Source organism: Ruditapes philippinarum, unplaced genomic scaffold (assembly GCF_026571515.1).
Source record: "Ruditapes philippinarum isolate M1 unplaced genomic scaffold, ASM2657151v2 ctg298_1_1_1_1, whole genome shotgun sequence".
Classification (NCBI taxonomy): Eukaryota; Metazoa; Mollusca; class Bivalvia; order Venerida; family Veneridae; genus Ruditapes; species Ruditapes philippinarum.
In genome coordinates, this window is record NW_026853973.1 from 1,282,874 (window position 1) to 1,301,138 (window position 18,265).

Genomic DNA, 18,265 nt, shown 5'->3' on the forward strand with positions numbered 1-18,265 from the left:
CAGAAAATTGCACTTGTTTCTTTTCTTTTACATTAAAACTGAGTAAAGTTTGCTTTGCAAGTGAATTTTTCTTCTTTAATTGTCTGTTTCATGTGTTCAGTGAAATGCAATCATTTCATGACAGATAATGCTGCCTGTATGTCCAACAGATATATTTGTTTCAATATTATAGGGCGTAAGGTCAGTAAGGTCAGCTATATTGCAGCGCCTGTAATCAAGCGGTTGGGGGTTCGATCTCCAGATATATAATTGACGTCATTGTGTTATATTTAGCGTAATATCCCGTGCAGAACTATGCATGAGCTGCATGGAAGTTCTATATCTGCTGAATAACACATCTTGTTCCCCATTTCAAAATCATCATTAAGTTTATCAGACTAGATGAACATACAACACGATACATGTTTTATTAATATATTCTTTTATTGAACCAGAAATGATTTGATGGAACTGATGTAACAAGCATTCAAGTTCAGTGAAACTTAGCAATAAATTACACAATCTTTTAATCATTTAGTTTAAAGTCATTGAAATTGACACAATGCTTTTTAACACAAATTTGAACATTATCTTTCACATTTAAAGTGACATTATGCCCATCCAAGTGAATAAATGAGTGAACAGATCAAAGTTAAAAAAAAACAAGTTTTCATTTTGCCATTATTCCTTTTAATGAAAACAATTATTTCATATCAACAATGAACAACGCATGGATCACAACGTTTTTTTTCATATCCATTAGAATTTACCTGTAACGTTCAGTTCATAAAAAGAGTGGGGCAGTCTTTTTATATTTAACGCAGATTTTAAAGTTTATCCAAAACTTTTTCCAATATGAACTGTTGGTCAATCACCATTTTAACAGTCAATATTTTGAAATATATAGTCAGTTCAGCTCAACTTGACTATGAAAATATGAGCATAATATCACTTTAACCCGTTACCCATATATACGCGAAACAACGTACTTGTGGCCCCCCCTTTTTAGACCTGAAATAGTGAAAAAATGTCCTATTTGGGCCCCCAACACATGTTTTCGTTTGAGAAATGTTGCTAAAAAAATTGAGCACTTTTTCGGCTCCCCCCCTCCCATCCAAAAGATACTTCAGTGGGTTGCCAGAAGGGGGATGTGCCCCCTTCTGTTTGGGGGGGGGGTTGAAGGGGGCGGAGTCCCCCTCATCGCCAAGAAAATAAATTTTGGACTTGTGAGAGGCTAAAAATGACCACAGGTCGATCAAAAGGTAACGTGTAACCAACGCTGAAAAGCCTTTGACTCTTCAATCCCTTGCGAAGTTGCAGCACTTTGTAATAAATTTTGATGGAAAAAATCGAGGCAAAATAGTGATTTTTGGCAACGTTGCCATGGTAACAGGAAATTTAAGACTGAGCATGTTGTTACAAAGGCAATGGTCCGTTGAACATTTGTGCCAAGTTTGATTAGTATTGAAGCATTTGTCATAGTTTCATAGCAGTTTGATCTTGTAACAGTGAAAACGGTCATTTTTCACAATATGCTCATGAGGAAAAGGGTTAAATATTCAAATAACAATTCAGTTTTTCGTTTTTTTGCTGAATAAATGCAACTCAAACATATTTATTGTGCTCTGTTTCTAAGTATTAAGCATAATTAGATATATGTGATTAAGCTAAAAAAGGAATAAATTGAAAAAACAAAACTTACTGAACTTGAATGTAAAACATGAAATACAAAACATGATAGAATTTATCAGGTGGTGTTATGCCACACATATCTTTAACAAAGTCCCATAATCTTTAACAAAGTCCTTTAATTGTATCATTTAGATATTTATAGACATTTCGAAATTTATTGACTCAATGAAAAATAGAAAGTTTCTTCTCTTTTGAAGCAGTTTCATTTGACTGAATAACCCAAATACGTTTAAGGTTACCCTTTAATGATTTATGAACTCTGTCGTTTTCAAATAGATGTTTTATTCATTATTATATAATTTCGATTCAAGTATTATGGAAGTTAGGATACTATAATTTCTGATATATCCAATGTTTTGAAATACGTTATTTCTTTAACAACAACAACAACACCAACAATAACAACAACAACAACAACGATGACGACGACAACAACAACAACAACAACAACAACAACAATAACAACCACCACCAACAATAACAACAACGACAATAACAACAACAATAAAAAACAAACCACCAACATAACCAACAACAACAACAACCGCATTCATCATAATCACCAACATCATCAAAATTACCACCATCTTTCACCATTTATTGTTATTACTGTAATTTCTGAGAAATTAATTGTTTGAAATACTTGCATTACTTCTTACAACAACCGTAACCATCAAAATCAAGTCGCTGTGTTATATTTCGTGTAAATATCCCATGCAGAGAACTATGAATGTGTTGCATGTTAGTTTTATGTTTGTTGAATAACACACTTTGTTCCCCTTTTCAAAACCATCATTAAGTTTATCAGACAAGAATAACATACAGCGACATACATGTTTTATTAGAATATTCTTTTATTAGATTTTATACCAGAAATGATTTGATGAAAGAAGCATTCAAGTTCAGTGAAACTCAACAATACATACCATAATCATTTTAATTATTATATTTTAGACACTGAAATTGACAAAATGCTTGTTACACAAACAATACATTTCATTTGAATATTATCTTTAACATTCAAATTTCAATTCAGTTGCTTTTTTCTTTTTTGTTCAATCAATGCAAACCATTTTGAATGATTTATATTATTTTGCTCCAGGGAATATCGATATTGAAATTCGAAAAAGTAAATGCGTTACGAAATGTATATGAAATATTTAATATTTAAATGAATGAGTTTGTTTATTCTACAACTAAATCCACAACTAACTTTAAAATATCAGAGAAATTTTCAACATACACTTAGGTAAGTAGAAATGATTCATTGTAAGAAATGAGAAAAATGGGGAATTCAGTGTCATAAAAAAGTAAAGTGACCCATTATAGCCGCAAAAGACACACTTTGGAGGAGACAGTCTTTGCATCTTCAAAACTAGTCAAAACTCACATGTAATTGTCTCTATATTTAATGAGCCTGATCTTTATCAGTTTATATAGACGTTTAAAATACACAAACGTATATATTGTGGTCTGTCTCTATGTACTAAAAATAATTATATATAATATAATTAAGTTAAAAAAATATTGAAAAAAACAAAACAACAAAACTTACTGAACTTGAATGTAAAACATGGAATACAAAACATGATAGCATTAACAGGTCGTGTAACGCCTCACATATCTTTAACAAAGTCCTATAATTGCAAAGTTTAAGATATACGGAAACACAAATGGCCACATTGTGATTTACATTTGTGTAGATTAAATGCGTGATATTGCTTCAAGACTGTCTAACTTTGACTATACGTAAATCAATACATCTATAGTTATTTTGATCGTGTATTACTGGAATTAGATTTCTTTTATAATTTGCCGTACTTATTAATTCTTACTTTTACAAATATCCGCATTCCTGTTAAATGACGAAGGGCCAAGTGAACACACACTGTCACACACAAGTTTCCTTTACATATAAAAAACTATACCTAATATTAAATGCCTCCGTATTGCTAACACTAATTGCCTTCGTACATCTAACACTATAGCCTCTGTATAGCTAACACTATTTGCCTCCGTAAAGCTTACACTATATGCCTTCGTACAACTAACATTATATGCCTCCGTATAGCTAACATTATTTGCCTCCTTATAGCTAACACTATATGTCTCCGTATTACTGGTTACTATTATTGTTAATATACAATATAATATGGCAAAGATCTGTTTTGATCTGAAAAAGTTTCAGCATTTGACCTTGAATAGAAATTAATAGATGAAATACACACATTGAGAAAATAATCCAAACGCAGAGAGTGGAAAGAGGGCCATAGTGGACCACGATTGTTCAACTAAAATAATATCTTCCAGCTATATGCAAGCCACTAAGACACATAAAAGAGATGATTGTTATGCAAATTTTCTTTACAGGTCACTATGCAAATATGACCCAAGAACATGACATTGACTCCAGAGCAATAATTTATATAACTTGAAAAGTTTCTCAGTGCAATGATACGCATCATCCCTTTGTATGCGATAATGAGCTTATTCTTTTTTTTAACATTAGAGAAAAACGAATTTAAACATTCAAAATCGGTTATTCAGTTGTAAGTTGATTTGAAAAATGTGAAGAATGTGCAGAATAGTTATTATTGGAGTGCTGATCCAGGCAATGATGTCATATATTTTAGATATAATGAAAATAGAAAATCTAAAATAGCTTCTGTCTGTGTCCAAGATTTGAAATGAGCCGAAACCCTTTGAACAACTTTGTAAACATCCCTTCACAAAAAAACATGGTCATATTTGGACCATTTGTTTTAGAGGAAAAAAGCTGTTTTCACAAACACATTGGATATATTTTTGCTAAATGCATCATTAGATTTTAAAATATTTTTATACGAACGTATGTCAGTTTGAAAAAAGAAGATATTTTAAAGAGTAATTTTGATGAGATTACTTAAATACATAATTGTGGCATTTAGATATTTATAGACATTTCGAAACAACAACAACCACCGCCAACAATAATAACAACAACAGCAACAACAACAACGATGACGAGGACAACAACAACAACATTTAAAAACAATCCACCAACACAACCAACAACCGCATTCATCAAAATCACCAACATCATAATCATAATTACCACCATCTTTCACCATTTATTGTTATTATATAATTTCTGAGAAATCAGTCGTTTTGAAATACTTGCGTTACTTCTTACAACAACCGTAACCATCAAAATCATCAACATGAAAATTATCAAAACTACCATCCTCTTTCACCAATCTCAGAGTTCAATGTACCGGTATATTCGACGTTTATAGTAGAGTAAAATATGTTTTGATAATACGTTGAACACATATATACACGCCAAATTACATTGGAACTTGATAGATCAAGAAATGGTGAAAAGATGACCGACGTATAAACGTATATTATATTTTTTTCTTAAATGTAACATTGCTATAATGATACAATCCTATATATATATGAAAGAAAAAAAATCGTTTTTAGTTAGATACTTTAGTTGAGTCTATTCGTTAGAAAAGCTGGTAAATGGAAACTCAGAGAATCGAATCCATTCCTTATTATTGTGCAAGAATAAAACATTACCAGATATATACATACTGGAAGCAATAGATCCAAGAAATAGGGAAATGTAACAGAACTATTGTGAATTTGTAGTTCAGTTCAGTTCATAACATTTACTTTAGCTTGTCCGTTAAGAGCTGCAAATAACCGAGAAAAAAATACTGTATGAGAAATCATTTTAAACAATTATGATTAAACACATTATAAACTCATTATATAGTATTCAATTTAATAAAAGGAATGTAGCGCCACGCCCCGGGAACGGAGAACAAAATGCAGAGTATTCTTTTTTCGCATCACAATATCCTCAAGAGCACAACGCCTACACAACAATGAATGATTAAGAAAAAGTTTGGGACGCCACTCCAAAAGGATTAATACTAAAATACCACATAATGATCACGTAAATTGTAACACCGTCCAAAACCCCTAGAATAAATAAGATTTTTCATTTTTGATATTTCCCCGGTTTATACTCTGCCTTTTAGAAATTGTGGATGTACTTGGGCAAAACGGACAGAAATGCCTTTGCTTATTACTTCAACTATTTACAGTACTGTACTAACAAGATGTTAAAATGATTTGTGCATGATTTTTGTTTTATATCTCCCCGGTTTATCCCTGCCTTTTAGAGATTGTGGACCATTCCTATGTATATATCTTTTTAACTTTTGCATTATAACACTTTATGAGACATGTATTATTTCATTGTCTATTCTAATATTTTCTATCTAGCACTTGTTAAAATGTATACAAAACATTAAATTTTGCTTAAAGCTGGTAACGATTTTATTATCAAAATTCATTTTTATTCTTATTTGTATTCATTATATTTCACTGGATGTTATTCATTTCGAGCGGCACCTCTTCTTTCTTTTTGCAGCACTTCCCAATGATTTCACATACACTTTCATAACCGTCCTTTAAATTTGCAAAAAGTATCAGAGCATCCCGTTTGAGCGCACCTAGATCCATAATAAAAACTATTAAAAATGTAACGGCAAACACTGCTATGCCGGCGTAGCCAATATTTGACGCGCTTTTACGCCCATCAGCAGCGCTTTTCTTCTTTGACATAGTTGCTGCCAGTTTATCGTTGTTAAGCTAAAAACAAAGAACGGCCACATAAAATATATATTTTTGCAAAAGTGAGAAGTAGATAAATATCCAAACTCTAAACCATAAATTAGAAAACATAATAAACTACTAGAACTACATGTACTTCAAATTGATTTTTCACACTACGAGTTATACATGTAAAACAATGTTTTGATATTTATAAAGTAATGATGCCGAACATGTTTGATATTTCTTTTGCATATAATTTGCTTCCATAAAGAGTAAAAAAATTCCTGTGACCAATTCCACCTTTTGTTTGAGTTTACTGAAGTTATTTGTCTAACACGACTTGGACCTTGATTATTATTTATATATACATACTAAAATATCATACAACCATTTAGTTTATCGTCGTTTTACCTTCATGTTTATTTTGTGTTGCAAAATAGAATTTTGCTGTGCTTCAACAAGTTGTTCATGGGTCATATTTCTTTCCTTCTTTAATCTCTCAACCCATGAGCATTTGCACGTGCATGCCTTCCAGCACTGTCCTGGAACATGTTTTATCTCAAAACAAACCGGCTCATCTGGCTTTGTAGTGACGTTCAAACCTAAAATGTTAAACAGCACCTTCAGCGTTGCACATGTCAGCTAAATGAACAAACCACCTTTCTTGATCATTAATAGCAGAATTATATAAACTAAATCAAAATTTGAAATTGAAGTCAGCATTCACAGTATACCTCTGAATTAAATAATAAAAATAAAAGCAATACTTTTATTTAGAAAGTTGACTCCTAGAGTATTGAAAATGTTAAATGTAATATAATCTCAGGGTTTTATGGTGATAGGCATTTAAAGCGGTATATCCTTAAAAATAATTGTGCGAAATTAACAATACCTTTTGTCATAATAGATGATCAAGAAAAAGAAAAATATTAAATGTAAAAAGATCCCGCCCTTTCCATCAAACTTTGTATAAGGACCTCGAACAAAATAGTTTGGATACATAGAGCAGTCTTACATACACTAAAATATAAATATGTAAACAAACAGTTAGCAAATACTTGGATATGTTGCCTTAGTATATGCTATTTTGATTTGCGAATGTCGACCTAACTTAAGTTTATTTAAAGATATAAAAGTTAAAGCTACATTTTGTATATTGTATTTATTATCATGGTTTTACAGAAATTGAAAGTACAATTGTTCATCTATAAGCATTAATTTGAATTTATTTATAATTGCATGTATGTATACATAATTAACAATAAACATGAAGTTTCTTAAGTTAACATTTACCATAATTCCTTAATTTTTAAAATTTACTTTGCATTAACAATAAATAACTCATGTGGCTGTAAATATCTGAATTAACCTCAAACGTTTAATTTGAACATTATGCCCCCACTTGTTTTATAAATTTAAGGCAGATATATATTTTATCGTAAACATTATCCAGTATCAAGTGTTGGTTGATTACCATTAAAAAAGTCAATCTGTTGAAATACATGCATGTAGTCAATTCAGCTCAATTCAACTCGATATTTCAACTCGGTAGTCAATTCAACTCGGTTCATAAGACCGTTTTCTAAATTTTAAAGTCAGTAATAGCTATATACATAATATGATGAAAAATAAATTATGCTTAAATTTACTACTAAATGCTAGTTATTTTTTTACTCATAACCTCAAATTTAGCCTAAAACTTGTGGCTAATTACGTTCTTTCGTTTAGTTTCTATTTTAAAACAATTGAATTTTTAGTAAAATAATTGAAAAAAAAGTGAAATATATAACACTCACTTAAAATTTTGTCACCACCGAAATCTTCCCCAAAGTCCCCATCAAGATCATTATCTGAAGATAAAATAAACATTACGTTACCAATTTTATTTATTTTTGTAATGTAAATATAGATATAACAATTAAAATAAACCCATTTAAATGTTTTTATTTAACAAATGAAAGAAAACGTCTGATAATACTACAATACCGTGTCTTTTTTTCTCGCAAAATAGTTTTATGTCTATTTAATTATTTTTATTATCATATTTTTCATGCGCAGATTTTGATTGTTTGTGCCCTCCTGGGATGCCTGTTGGCCGTCCTGTGTTGCTATTGTTGTTGGTGGATACGCTCATTGAACGCCGCCCTTCCTTTTGCGTGGAATCAATTTTTATATAAATATAATTTCAAAAATTTGTAGTTTATATTCCATATCTTTTTTATGCTTCTTTTATAAACTTTAACTAACACGAAAGCAAACGCATATAATAATTTTGAAAACACATGCTTCTTATTAAGCATATGAATACAAATACAAGACACAACTTAGACCATTGAATATAAATGTTTTTTATATGAATATAACCCTCAATGCTTTACCTTCTTTATAAATCCCGTAACCATCACCATAGAAACCATCTTCATCTATTAAACCATCACAGTCATTGTCAACCCCATCACCGTGTGTTGACTTTGTTATATTGCAGATATTCTTCTTTTGCTAAAATGTAAAATTATTCAAAAGGTATTACAATTAAAGAAGAATTTCAAACATAGTTACTAAGATTTGGCTCTGCGTATTTTTAAAGGGATTTCTTTCAGATCACGATTTGAAGATTTTCGCGAAATTAAACAAGCATTTCAAACAATATGATGTCTACATCAGTTGTTACTAAGATTTTGCCATGAGTATTTTTTTCAAAAGGATACAATTTCTTTCAGATCACGATTTGAAGATTTTTGCGATGTTCACTCATTTCTAAAGTATCATATACATTGAACATAAATGCTTAGCCAAGTAGAAATCAGCAGATATTAAATTGGTACATAACAACAAATCACTAAAATTTTTAAATGACTGTTGTTTGTAATTGCGAGATGCATGATTTGATTATACTTATCTTAAAAACAGACAATAAATTGTTCTAGCTCAAAATAGTTTTTCAATGTATAAATGTACATACATGTTTTCATAAAAATTATTTATAAGAATATCCAAATGAAACATTCTATTGTTGTTTTTTTTTAACAATATTTGCAATATTTATGGAAATTAGGCCCATTAAGGACGGATAAAATTTAACCTAGCTAATTATTCCAAAATGTTGAATATTCACGAAAGCTTAGACTTATGAACTTTCTAATTTGTAGTATTGAAATAATTGATTGATAATGGGTTCGAATAAGAGACAAACAACCTTAGACAGACCCTTTTTTATTTTTGTTGAATATTTGCCGAACTTTCAAAAGAAGAATACTGTAACAATGTCAATTGCCGTCATTGATTGAATAACCTGATACAGCTTAGTAACATCACTATTTTTACCGTAGTTTTATTGTATCCAATGAGTTTTAATAACAGTTGCCAAAGATATTTGAATGTAACATATATTTTGTTTTTGGTTGTATTTTAAGTTGTACAGACACTTTTTCCAAATTTCAAATGTCGACTTTCTAGCTAATGACAGTAGAGGAAGACCTAAGTTGCCCATCCGTGCTTTATTTCAGGCACGAGTGGACAACTGAGTTTAAACTTTATCTCCTGTAAAATATTGAAAAAATATAACCATCTCTTGAATGTTTTTTTTTTCGTAACAGCATGCAATCCTTATATACATGATCACAATGGTAGTAAATATCATTTTAATTATCAATCTATTTGTAGCTTTTTCGTGTTATCTATCACATATAAAATATATCTTAATCATTTTTAAACAATATCATATATAAAGAAATCAAAACTGTATTCCTCACTTGTGAAAGGTATTTTGCTTTTATATTTCCAGGAACGATTAGCCACCTTTTCCCTGAATGCAGCATTGCAATTTCATATTTGGATTTGCCAACACTTATATTCTGTTCGAATAGCTCTAGGTGACTGTCTCTGCCTATCAACATTGTCTCATTGTTTACAACAAGGTTTTCGTCGACCGAAAATGTCGAAAATTCTGTGTTTGTAGTATCTATATCAGAGTAACAATTTGCCGGGACGGATGTCAAAATAGTGTCGTGATGATTTTCAATGGAAGGTAACAAACTGAATGTATATTTGCTGGAATCCTCCCTATCTTCTAGATATAATCCAACCGCGATATTTCCTACTGATGTTAAAAGATACGACACAGATACGTCTATTTCTTGTTCAATCTTGTCTCCTTTGTTATATATTGCATGTTTAGCATCAAAGCCGCCAGATATAGTCACAATATTGTTATCAGTATACGAAACGATGTGCAAAATGCCTTTAAACTGACGTTCATTTGATTCAATTTCAACGGAAGGGACAACGTATTTGTTAGACCACGTGTTAACCGGTAAGAAATAGTTCATAGCATATGTGATATCATGACAATACACCATGGACGGTTTATTAAATTTTAAACTGGTTCCAGAAATTTCATTATGCTTTTCCATTGTAAAAAGAGAATTGTTCTTGACAGAAATGCTCTCAGAGTCATTTAGTGTAAGACCACTTTGAGCAATACCTGAAAAGTATGCTGTTACTTTGACATCTACATGCTCAGATATAAACATGCATTTTGTTTTATCATGTGCAAAAACCATGAACTCTGTCCCAAATGTATCAACTGGGTATATTCTAGAGCTTCTTATAACCGTATTATGTCTACCAGAAATGTAATATACAACTACATCAACATCGTCATCACTTATTATTTTAAAATTAATAATGTTATCCATGTTTGAACAATTATAATATCTTTTGCCATCTTCATCTCCTCGAGTGCTGGTAATAGATACTTCGGGTTTGTCCAAGACATTTTTTGTAATTCCAACGTGGGTATTTTCATTGAGTGATGTTACTAAAATCCAGCATTTTTTAAATTTCTGGGGAGGTAGTTTTACTAGGAATTTTCTACCATAACTATCTGCAAAGCCTGTCATTGAATAAATAAATAAATAAAATATTATGTTTATTTAGTTTGTTAATTTTCATATTGTAAATTTCATTTTCACTGAATTTTAAAATGTGTGCATTAAATTTGTGGTGTAAAGTAAATTTCGCTTTGAATTACAGAAACTATAAATCTTATCTTTATTGGATCCACTTAATGTTTCGATACGATATATATGTTGAAATTGATGAATGCGCGTCATTTTTGTGGTTTCGCCGCGACTGTCCACCGTGTTTAATGATCTAATTCTATTCATAAAATGTATTTAATTTACTGTTTTTTTTGTATTTGTAAGTTCATGAGAAATAATAATTATATTACAATAAATTGATCGACTCTAGAAACATTGTTTCCTTGATGTTCAGTTAAGGTCTTTCCCAAGATTATTATAGAATATTAATTTAATAGTCATTAAGAAGCGACTACTCTTACAAACCACAGGAACCCGGCACAGTGTTGGGATTGTGTAAAAAAGTAATTTTAGAAAAAAATATATAGTTTATATGTAATATATAGCCAAGGGGTTGAAGTCGCCAAATCGGCAGAATGCCACTAATCCAGTATAAGTCCGTATTGCAAAATCATTTTTATGTAAATCCGTATTAAGTTAATTTGCAGCTAAATGACATCACTAAACGTTGACAATAACATTATTGTTCCCACTTAAACCGTTTTTGAACAACAAATCAATATTTCGGATGGAACATCGTATTTTTACTAGGTCGACAACAACCGTGCAACCTGTCATCACTCGATTTTCTACGTGTAAAAACGCAATTCTAAACCATGTCATCGTACCAACCGCAATAAATCACTCTGTTGTCCTCAAATCATCGCAAGCTGTTTATGATCTATAGTTTCGTTAAAATAAGCAAGGATTCTAGGTTATATTGGTAACTTACATATTCCACAATATTTTGCACAATAGTATTTCGCAAAGTCTGCATATCGTGTACAAAAGCCTTCTTCATACTTAGAACAATTCACAAATCTGTCTGTACAGCGCCATCCTGAAATGTGATAAATAAGTATTACGGGTTCATAAACATTTGTCATGAGTCGCCGCTTCCTGTGACCTTCCTATTCGTTTAAAACGATAAAATGACAAACATGTCCGGAAAATGACGAAACTTTAGGGACAATGAGGAAAGATTCCGGAAGTAAAAGAGCCAGTCTTAAAGTGACATTATGTCCATTTAATGATGTAAAGTTAATGAACAGGTGAAAGTCAGAATAATTTTATATTTGCCATAATTCTTTCCAATTCTATAATTCACTTCGCATTCATGAACGATAAATAAATCACGTGGAACAAGGAAATTTCTATTGATATCCATTAGAATTTACCTGTAACATTCAATATATATAAAGAGAAAGCAGTTTTTTTTAATATTTTAGGCATATTTTTATTTCATCTTAAACATTTTTCTAATATCAACTGCTGGTTATTCATCATTATAACTGTCAAACTATTTATAAATATATAGTCAATTCAGTTCAATTTGACAATGAAAAAATGAGCGTAATGTCACTTTAAGGGAACATGTTTACATCTGATATGTAGAGGATATTGAATGAATGTAAATTTAATACCAAATTTAATTGGAGGAGTTGAATAAAGCCATATAACGCGAGCCTCTGCCAAGCGTACTACAGGTTGAATATAATTATTATTACGTTTTCACGAATATAAAGACCGCCTCCGATGTCGAGGGGTTAGAGTCGATGACTTCTAATCCAGTTACCTCTCCGGCATGGGTTCGATCCCCGGGAGATGCTTTGGTAGTTTAGCACGGAGGAAGGTAGTCTAGTACTGGTGTAACTCTCCGGGAACGATGGTTAGGAAACTACCCGTCTATATCACTGAAATACTGTTGCGAAAAGTCGTAAAATGAAACAAACAAACAGACAAACAAACAAACACAATTATAATACTCTATTATTTACTGAACTTAAAAATATAAAATTTTACAACCTAGTCATTTTTCATTGACGTGCCTATATTGTAACGCTGACGTTTTGACACTTTTAACATAATGCAAATTAATGACGTGACGTTGGTGATTTCCAGAAAATATATTTTTAGAAATTGCAAGTGTATTAAAGACGTAAATTCACTTAAGAGACTGACAGGGATGTGGAAATCGGCCAGCAAAATAAATATTGATCCTCGGAATTATTGGAGCCCTCACCTTTTTGGGCTCGAGCACAAACCGTTTCTCGGGACTATGCAGACATTATAACTCGGAAAAAACGCGCGTTAGTCGTATATAAACTACGCTGGTGTAGTTACATTTTGTTGTGTCGTCATATATTTGCGTTATATAAAAACATGGCGTTAACGAGCGCCCATTATTTTATTTTAATTACTTCAATATTAAATGGTTGAAACTATTGTTTTTGTAGGGTTGAATACCTCATATACTTTGTCCACTAGTAGTATTTTCTTCTTATTATTAATTTTCCCACTATTCTTTATATTTCCATAAAAAAATATGCTTTAGTGTTATCATAAAAGGAAGTGATCATAAAAAACAGAATTAAAATTTACAGCTACCTGTTTTGATGACGTAACATGTGTCGACATTCTTTCAGTTTTTGCACGTGCTCGTTTTTAGCGGGCCAATTACGATTATAAGTTTCGGCCGCGGTTCGCCAACTCATAATTGGTCACGTGACAGTCATTATCACTTAAAATCATAGGCAATTTTATGACGACTTTTATATAGTAACAAATTTTATAATTGAACTAGCAGTTTTATTAACAGGAGTGAGAGGATCAATTTGGAAGCTTGACTTAACGGCATACCATGCTTACATGATCAATTCAAATAAAAACTACATATAAATAATGTTTATTGAATGTGCACCAAATATCAATAATTGAAAGAATGTATCTCTTTAAAGTAAATTTATAAGAAAACTTAAAGTTAATTTGAACCACCCTCGAGTCCGCATTTTGGAACTTCAAATTAGAAAACATTGTCGAAAGAAGACAAAAAAAAACCTGACACCATGGTACAACTCTTTGTTTAGAACGAAGGTTCCCTTTGATCGGGACAGATGTATATTACATGTCTGACGGAAAAAAAACTACATTTTTAATTTAAAAAATCCAACCAAACATTTACAAATGTTTTACAAGTTTGAGCCAAAGTTTACCTATCCCCATTTATGTTGATTTCAATTTTCGCTTACCAGTTTCGTATTCCGTGCAACCATTAACATGTATCAAATCTGAAATAAATGATAAGATTCAATAGAGGCGAATCTACTCTTTATTCCTTTCCAACTTAGAGGAAAAACATAATTTTCTGTATTAAAATTAAAATTATAGAAGAATTAATTCGAAAAAGTGTGTGAATATACAAATGTGTTTTTTATGATCGGGTGAAATCAATAAGGAAAATATGAATAAATAAAGTATAAATACACACCCCAATTAAAGGTCGCCTCCGCAACTGTGCCCATCATTGAAACATTTGTGATAGAGTCATTCGTTCGAATTCGTATTACATTGTCCCGTGTGGAACCTTGAACACATTCGTCTTCGTTGTGATAGCCAGTTCCAAGACAAAAAATACTATTAACTTGCCGGAACCAGAAAAACGACATGTCTGATGTACAGCTGATACCTGCCTCTTTGTTGAAACTAAAATAGTATAAATGTTTCATTTGATTTCACTGACTTTTTAGACTGTAAATGACAAGCGAATGAATCTAAAAAGAAATCCATAAAAAAATCAAGGTGACATGACAGGAAAAAGCATTGGAATTTCATTCTCACGAAATGCGACAAAAATGCAACGGGCGGATTAAAAAACGAACAAACAAACAAAAACTGTTATATTGACTAATGAAATAATATTACTTTTTATTTCACGAAAAATGTTCTGTTATAAAATATTTTTTACGATACACCAATCGATAAAAAAAATACCGGATTAAACCCATATACAATGGATTAAAACTAAAAACTGAAAATGTGTCCACAGGACACAGATGCCCCCATATTCCACTGTTTTGTAAGTCTCCTGACGTACAACAGGACAGTATGACAGACGGACAGACAAAGGAAATTCTTCAGGACTTCCCTTACCCCTACGTGGTTGGGTCATATAAATAATATCCAAGTTTCTAATATTGAGCTGGTAGAAATTCAAACATCAACTTTTTATATCCTAAAGTATGCTTGAACAAACAAAAACAAGCAAAACTGCAGATGCACAACTACTTATGCTAACCAACATTTCTGAAAAGTTTCATTACTCTGAGTCAAACATTTTTGAGTAAAGCGCGACACTAATTTCAAGTTTTACTTAAATCAAAAGCAATAACTCTACAAATACTGACTCAATCAATAAGCAAACCCAAGGTGCAAAAATACACATTCCGACCGAAATTACTGCAAAGTTTCAAGACTCAAATCGAATCTTATTTGAGACCAGGCGACCTAATTTTTACTGTCAAGGGCAATTACTCTTACAAAACTGGATTAATCAACACGCGAATCCCCAGGTACACAACTTCATGGTGATCAACATTCCTGTGAAGTTTGTTGACTTAGGCTCGAGCACCATAAGAGCTTCACGTCACACAACATTTTGGAATGGAGGCACGCACGCACAAACTGACAAGGGCAAATCTAAATGCCACCTTCCCCCTAGTGTGAGGGTATAAATATACTATAGGCGTGTATTTATTTTAAATGTTTAAAGTTGTATAAACGGTTACAACTATTATCTTAAACACCTAACTTTTAATCAGTTTCTTACATGTAAACTATTTACAATTTACAGTTAACATTTTAGCCTAAATTTAAACGCTGCATTTTGCTTTGTTTCCCTACCTTTCTGTTGTAGCATTTGTATTTTTATTGTTTGATCGATAAAAGAAAAACGAACATAAACAAAAATGGTTTATGATCGTTATCATTTGATTTATATAATATATAATTAAACCAATGATTTCAATTATCACCAATCGAATATTTCTGTTCTTTGTCGTCAATTATTTTCATATTGATATCTGATCGTTGATGTTCTAGTCATTAATTATATCGAAGTTTCTTTTTGAATGCTAAAATTCATTCAAGGGTACTGCATATATAAATAAACAATCAGTTGTTGTTACACCAGTAGACATAATATAATGCATTGCGCAAGTGGTAAAAGTCATATGAAAGTTAATGTATTGTACATTCAGATAATGGCTATTGATTATTTTTAATTACTTGTTTAAAGAAAACCTGTCCCCGGACAGCACGCTCGATATAAATATAAAACTTAGTAGAAAAGGGGGAATCATTCTGCAATCGTGCTTGACAGACATATCTACTACGATGGTACATATTTTAGGTTAAGATGTGAATTTGATAAAATGTAAATATTTTGAGTAAAAGGGACATTCATGATAACCTCACCCTAAGAAATGCACTATATTGTAAGTGATCAAGTACTTAATGATTTAAGTGAATATGTTTGATATTTTTGAGAAAAATACCATCCCAAAAAGGTAAAGCCTGAAACTCGAATTCTTAAAATACCATTTCTTTGCAAAATTAAAATGTTTTATTTATTACAAAGAATTGGTCTTGACAATAGCTCCATTTTTGTCTTCAAAAAGTGGAGCTAACAATGGTTTTATTTTGACAACCGTTAAGATTAATAAATAAATAAGAAAATTAAAAGGGGCTTTAAGAAACTTGTGTGTTAATACTAGATAGAACCCAGATGATATTTATTATTTGCTTCTAAATAGAAAGAAGGCGGATATTTATATTGTGCTTGTATTTAAATACCTTTGCAGACTCCTCCAGGATATTCAGGAGTTTCAACAGGAATCGTTCCGAGCACATTCTGTATAAAGAAGTAGGGTTTATCCTTTATTGCAAGACAAATATATAGGAACAGGAAGAAATACAAATATTTTGTAACACTTATTTATGTATTATGTAAGTATTTCCAATTTTTCAAACACCAACTGTAAATCCAATCAAACAATAAATAGTCTAATATAAGTGAATCATACGTTTATAGGGAAAATGGTCGCATAAAATGAGTTAAATATTTAAAAAAACATCGCTAGCAAGGATTTAGCTGCAAAAACATTAAGCATGTTTTCTGTTTCAAAATAATATTTTGTGCATCACTTTCACATGTTTGATATATAAAACGTTTTATAGAAAAATAAAATTAAGGTTTATAAGACAAAATAAGTGCAACATGTTTTTTTTTGTTTCAACGAATTCTTATCAAATACGCTCCTATTCCGAAAACTAGACAGGCATCAGGAAGTGTAAGTGCATTTCATTTCGATAAAAATATCTTTCAGTATTATAATTGCTAAAATTAAGGAACACCTATTCAACTGCAAGAAATGATAATGCCTATAATTGTATGAGGGGCATATTTAAATTGTGGCAGTGTGTTTTTAAATATAAGTCATACCTGTGGAAGTTGAGCTTTTCAAAATATTCACCATGTACACCTACCCATATTATCAATTCAAAATCCATTATTAAAAACATTTTTGAACTCTTCCTTTGGTCTACTGTTTATGCACCTGTAGAGACCACTTGCGAAGCACTACGGTTTTGGAATCGGCGACAGCGAAGGCAAGATTTGATGTATAGATTTAACCAAAAGTTACAAGGAGAGTGGTCATGACTACAATCAGAATATAGCAAAACCTCAATTCTCTGTTCCTCTAAATAAGGCTCTTATTAAAGGCTGACCGGTGCGCAGTTGCATTATCATGGAGTTATTTGATTCCTGCACGACCCGGATATTGAGTTCTTTGTAGTATAGTGATTACCTACAGCAGTGAGAGCACGGAAAATGTTCTAGTGACATTACCCCTCTTAGGCACAGCGACACGGGCCACTGTTCCATCCCTGTCACAATATTGAGCGCGCGCATACAACTATTTTAACGTTCAAGCTACGTAAAGTAACAATTTTAGTGATCGTTGTTTCACCTACCAACATTTCGTTACTAAGTTACTTTTGATTGACGGACACAAAAAAGCAAAGTTCCATCCCCAGTGACAATTTCTCTCAGGTGTCTAGGG

At 31.4% G+C, this 18,265-nt stretch overlaps 2 protein-coding genes across 2 annotated transcripts in view; both read right to left on the reverse strand.

Moving 5' to 3' along the window:
• Positions 1 to 1,491: 1,491 nt before the first annotated feature.
• LOC132738581 (uncharacterized) overlaps positions 1,492 to 18,265 on the reverse strand; it is a 98,681-nt gene continuing 81,907 nt past the window's right edge. The window contains exons 15-16 of the mRNA XM_060726112.1: positions 6,694 to 6,884; positions 1,492 to 6,318 (exon numbers count right to left, since the gene is read on the reverse strand). Of these exons, the coding sequence (XP_060582095.1) occupies positions 6,049 to 6,318; positions 6,694 to 6,884 (461 nt within the window). The 3' untranslated portion in view covers positions 1,492 to 6,048. The remainder of the gene's footprint in view (positions 6,319 to 6,693; positions 6,885 to 18,265) is intronic.
• LOC132738583 (uncharacterized) lies at positions 6,999 to 16,453 on the reverse strand. Its single transcript, XM_060726113.1, has 7 exons — positions 14,632 to 16,453; positions 14,393 to 14,431; positions 12,097 to 12,204; positions 10,035 to 11,176; positions 8,661 to 8,781; positions 8,079 to 8,132; positions 6,999 to 7,018 (listed from the first exon to the last, which is right to left on the reverse strand). Exons 1-7 carry the CDS (start codon positions 14,867 to 14,869, stop codon positions 6,999 to 7,001), a joined length of 1,722 nt encoding a protein of 573 aa, XP_060582096.1. The 5' UTR covers positions 14,870 to 16,453.

Coding starts and splice junctions, on each gene's coding strand:
- LOC132738583 (XM_060726113.1), bottom strand. CDS start 14,869: ATGAAACATTTATACTATTTTAGTTTCAACAAAGAGGCAGGTATCAGC. Junction 12,205..14,392: donor TTGCACGGAATACGAAACTG/GTAAGCGAAAAT, acceptor ATCACATTTCAG/GATGGCGCTGTACAGACAGA. Junction 8,782..10,034: donor AAGCAAAATACCTTTCACAA/GTGAGGAATACA, acceptor TTTACATTTTAG/CAAAAGAAGAATATCTGCAA.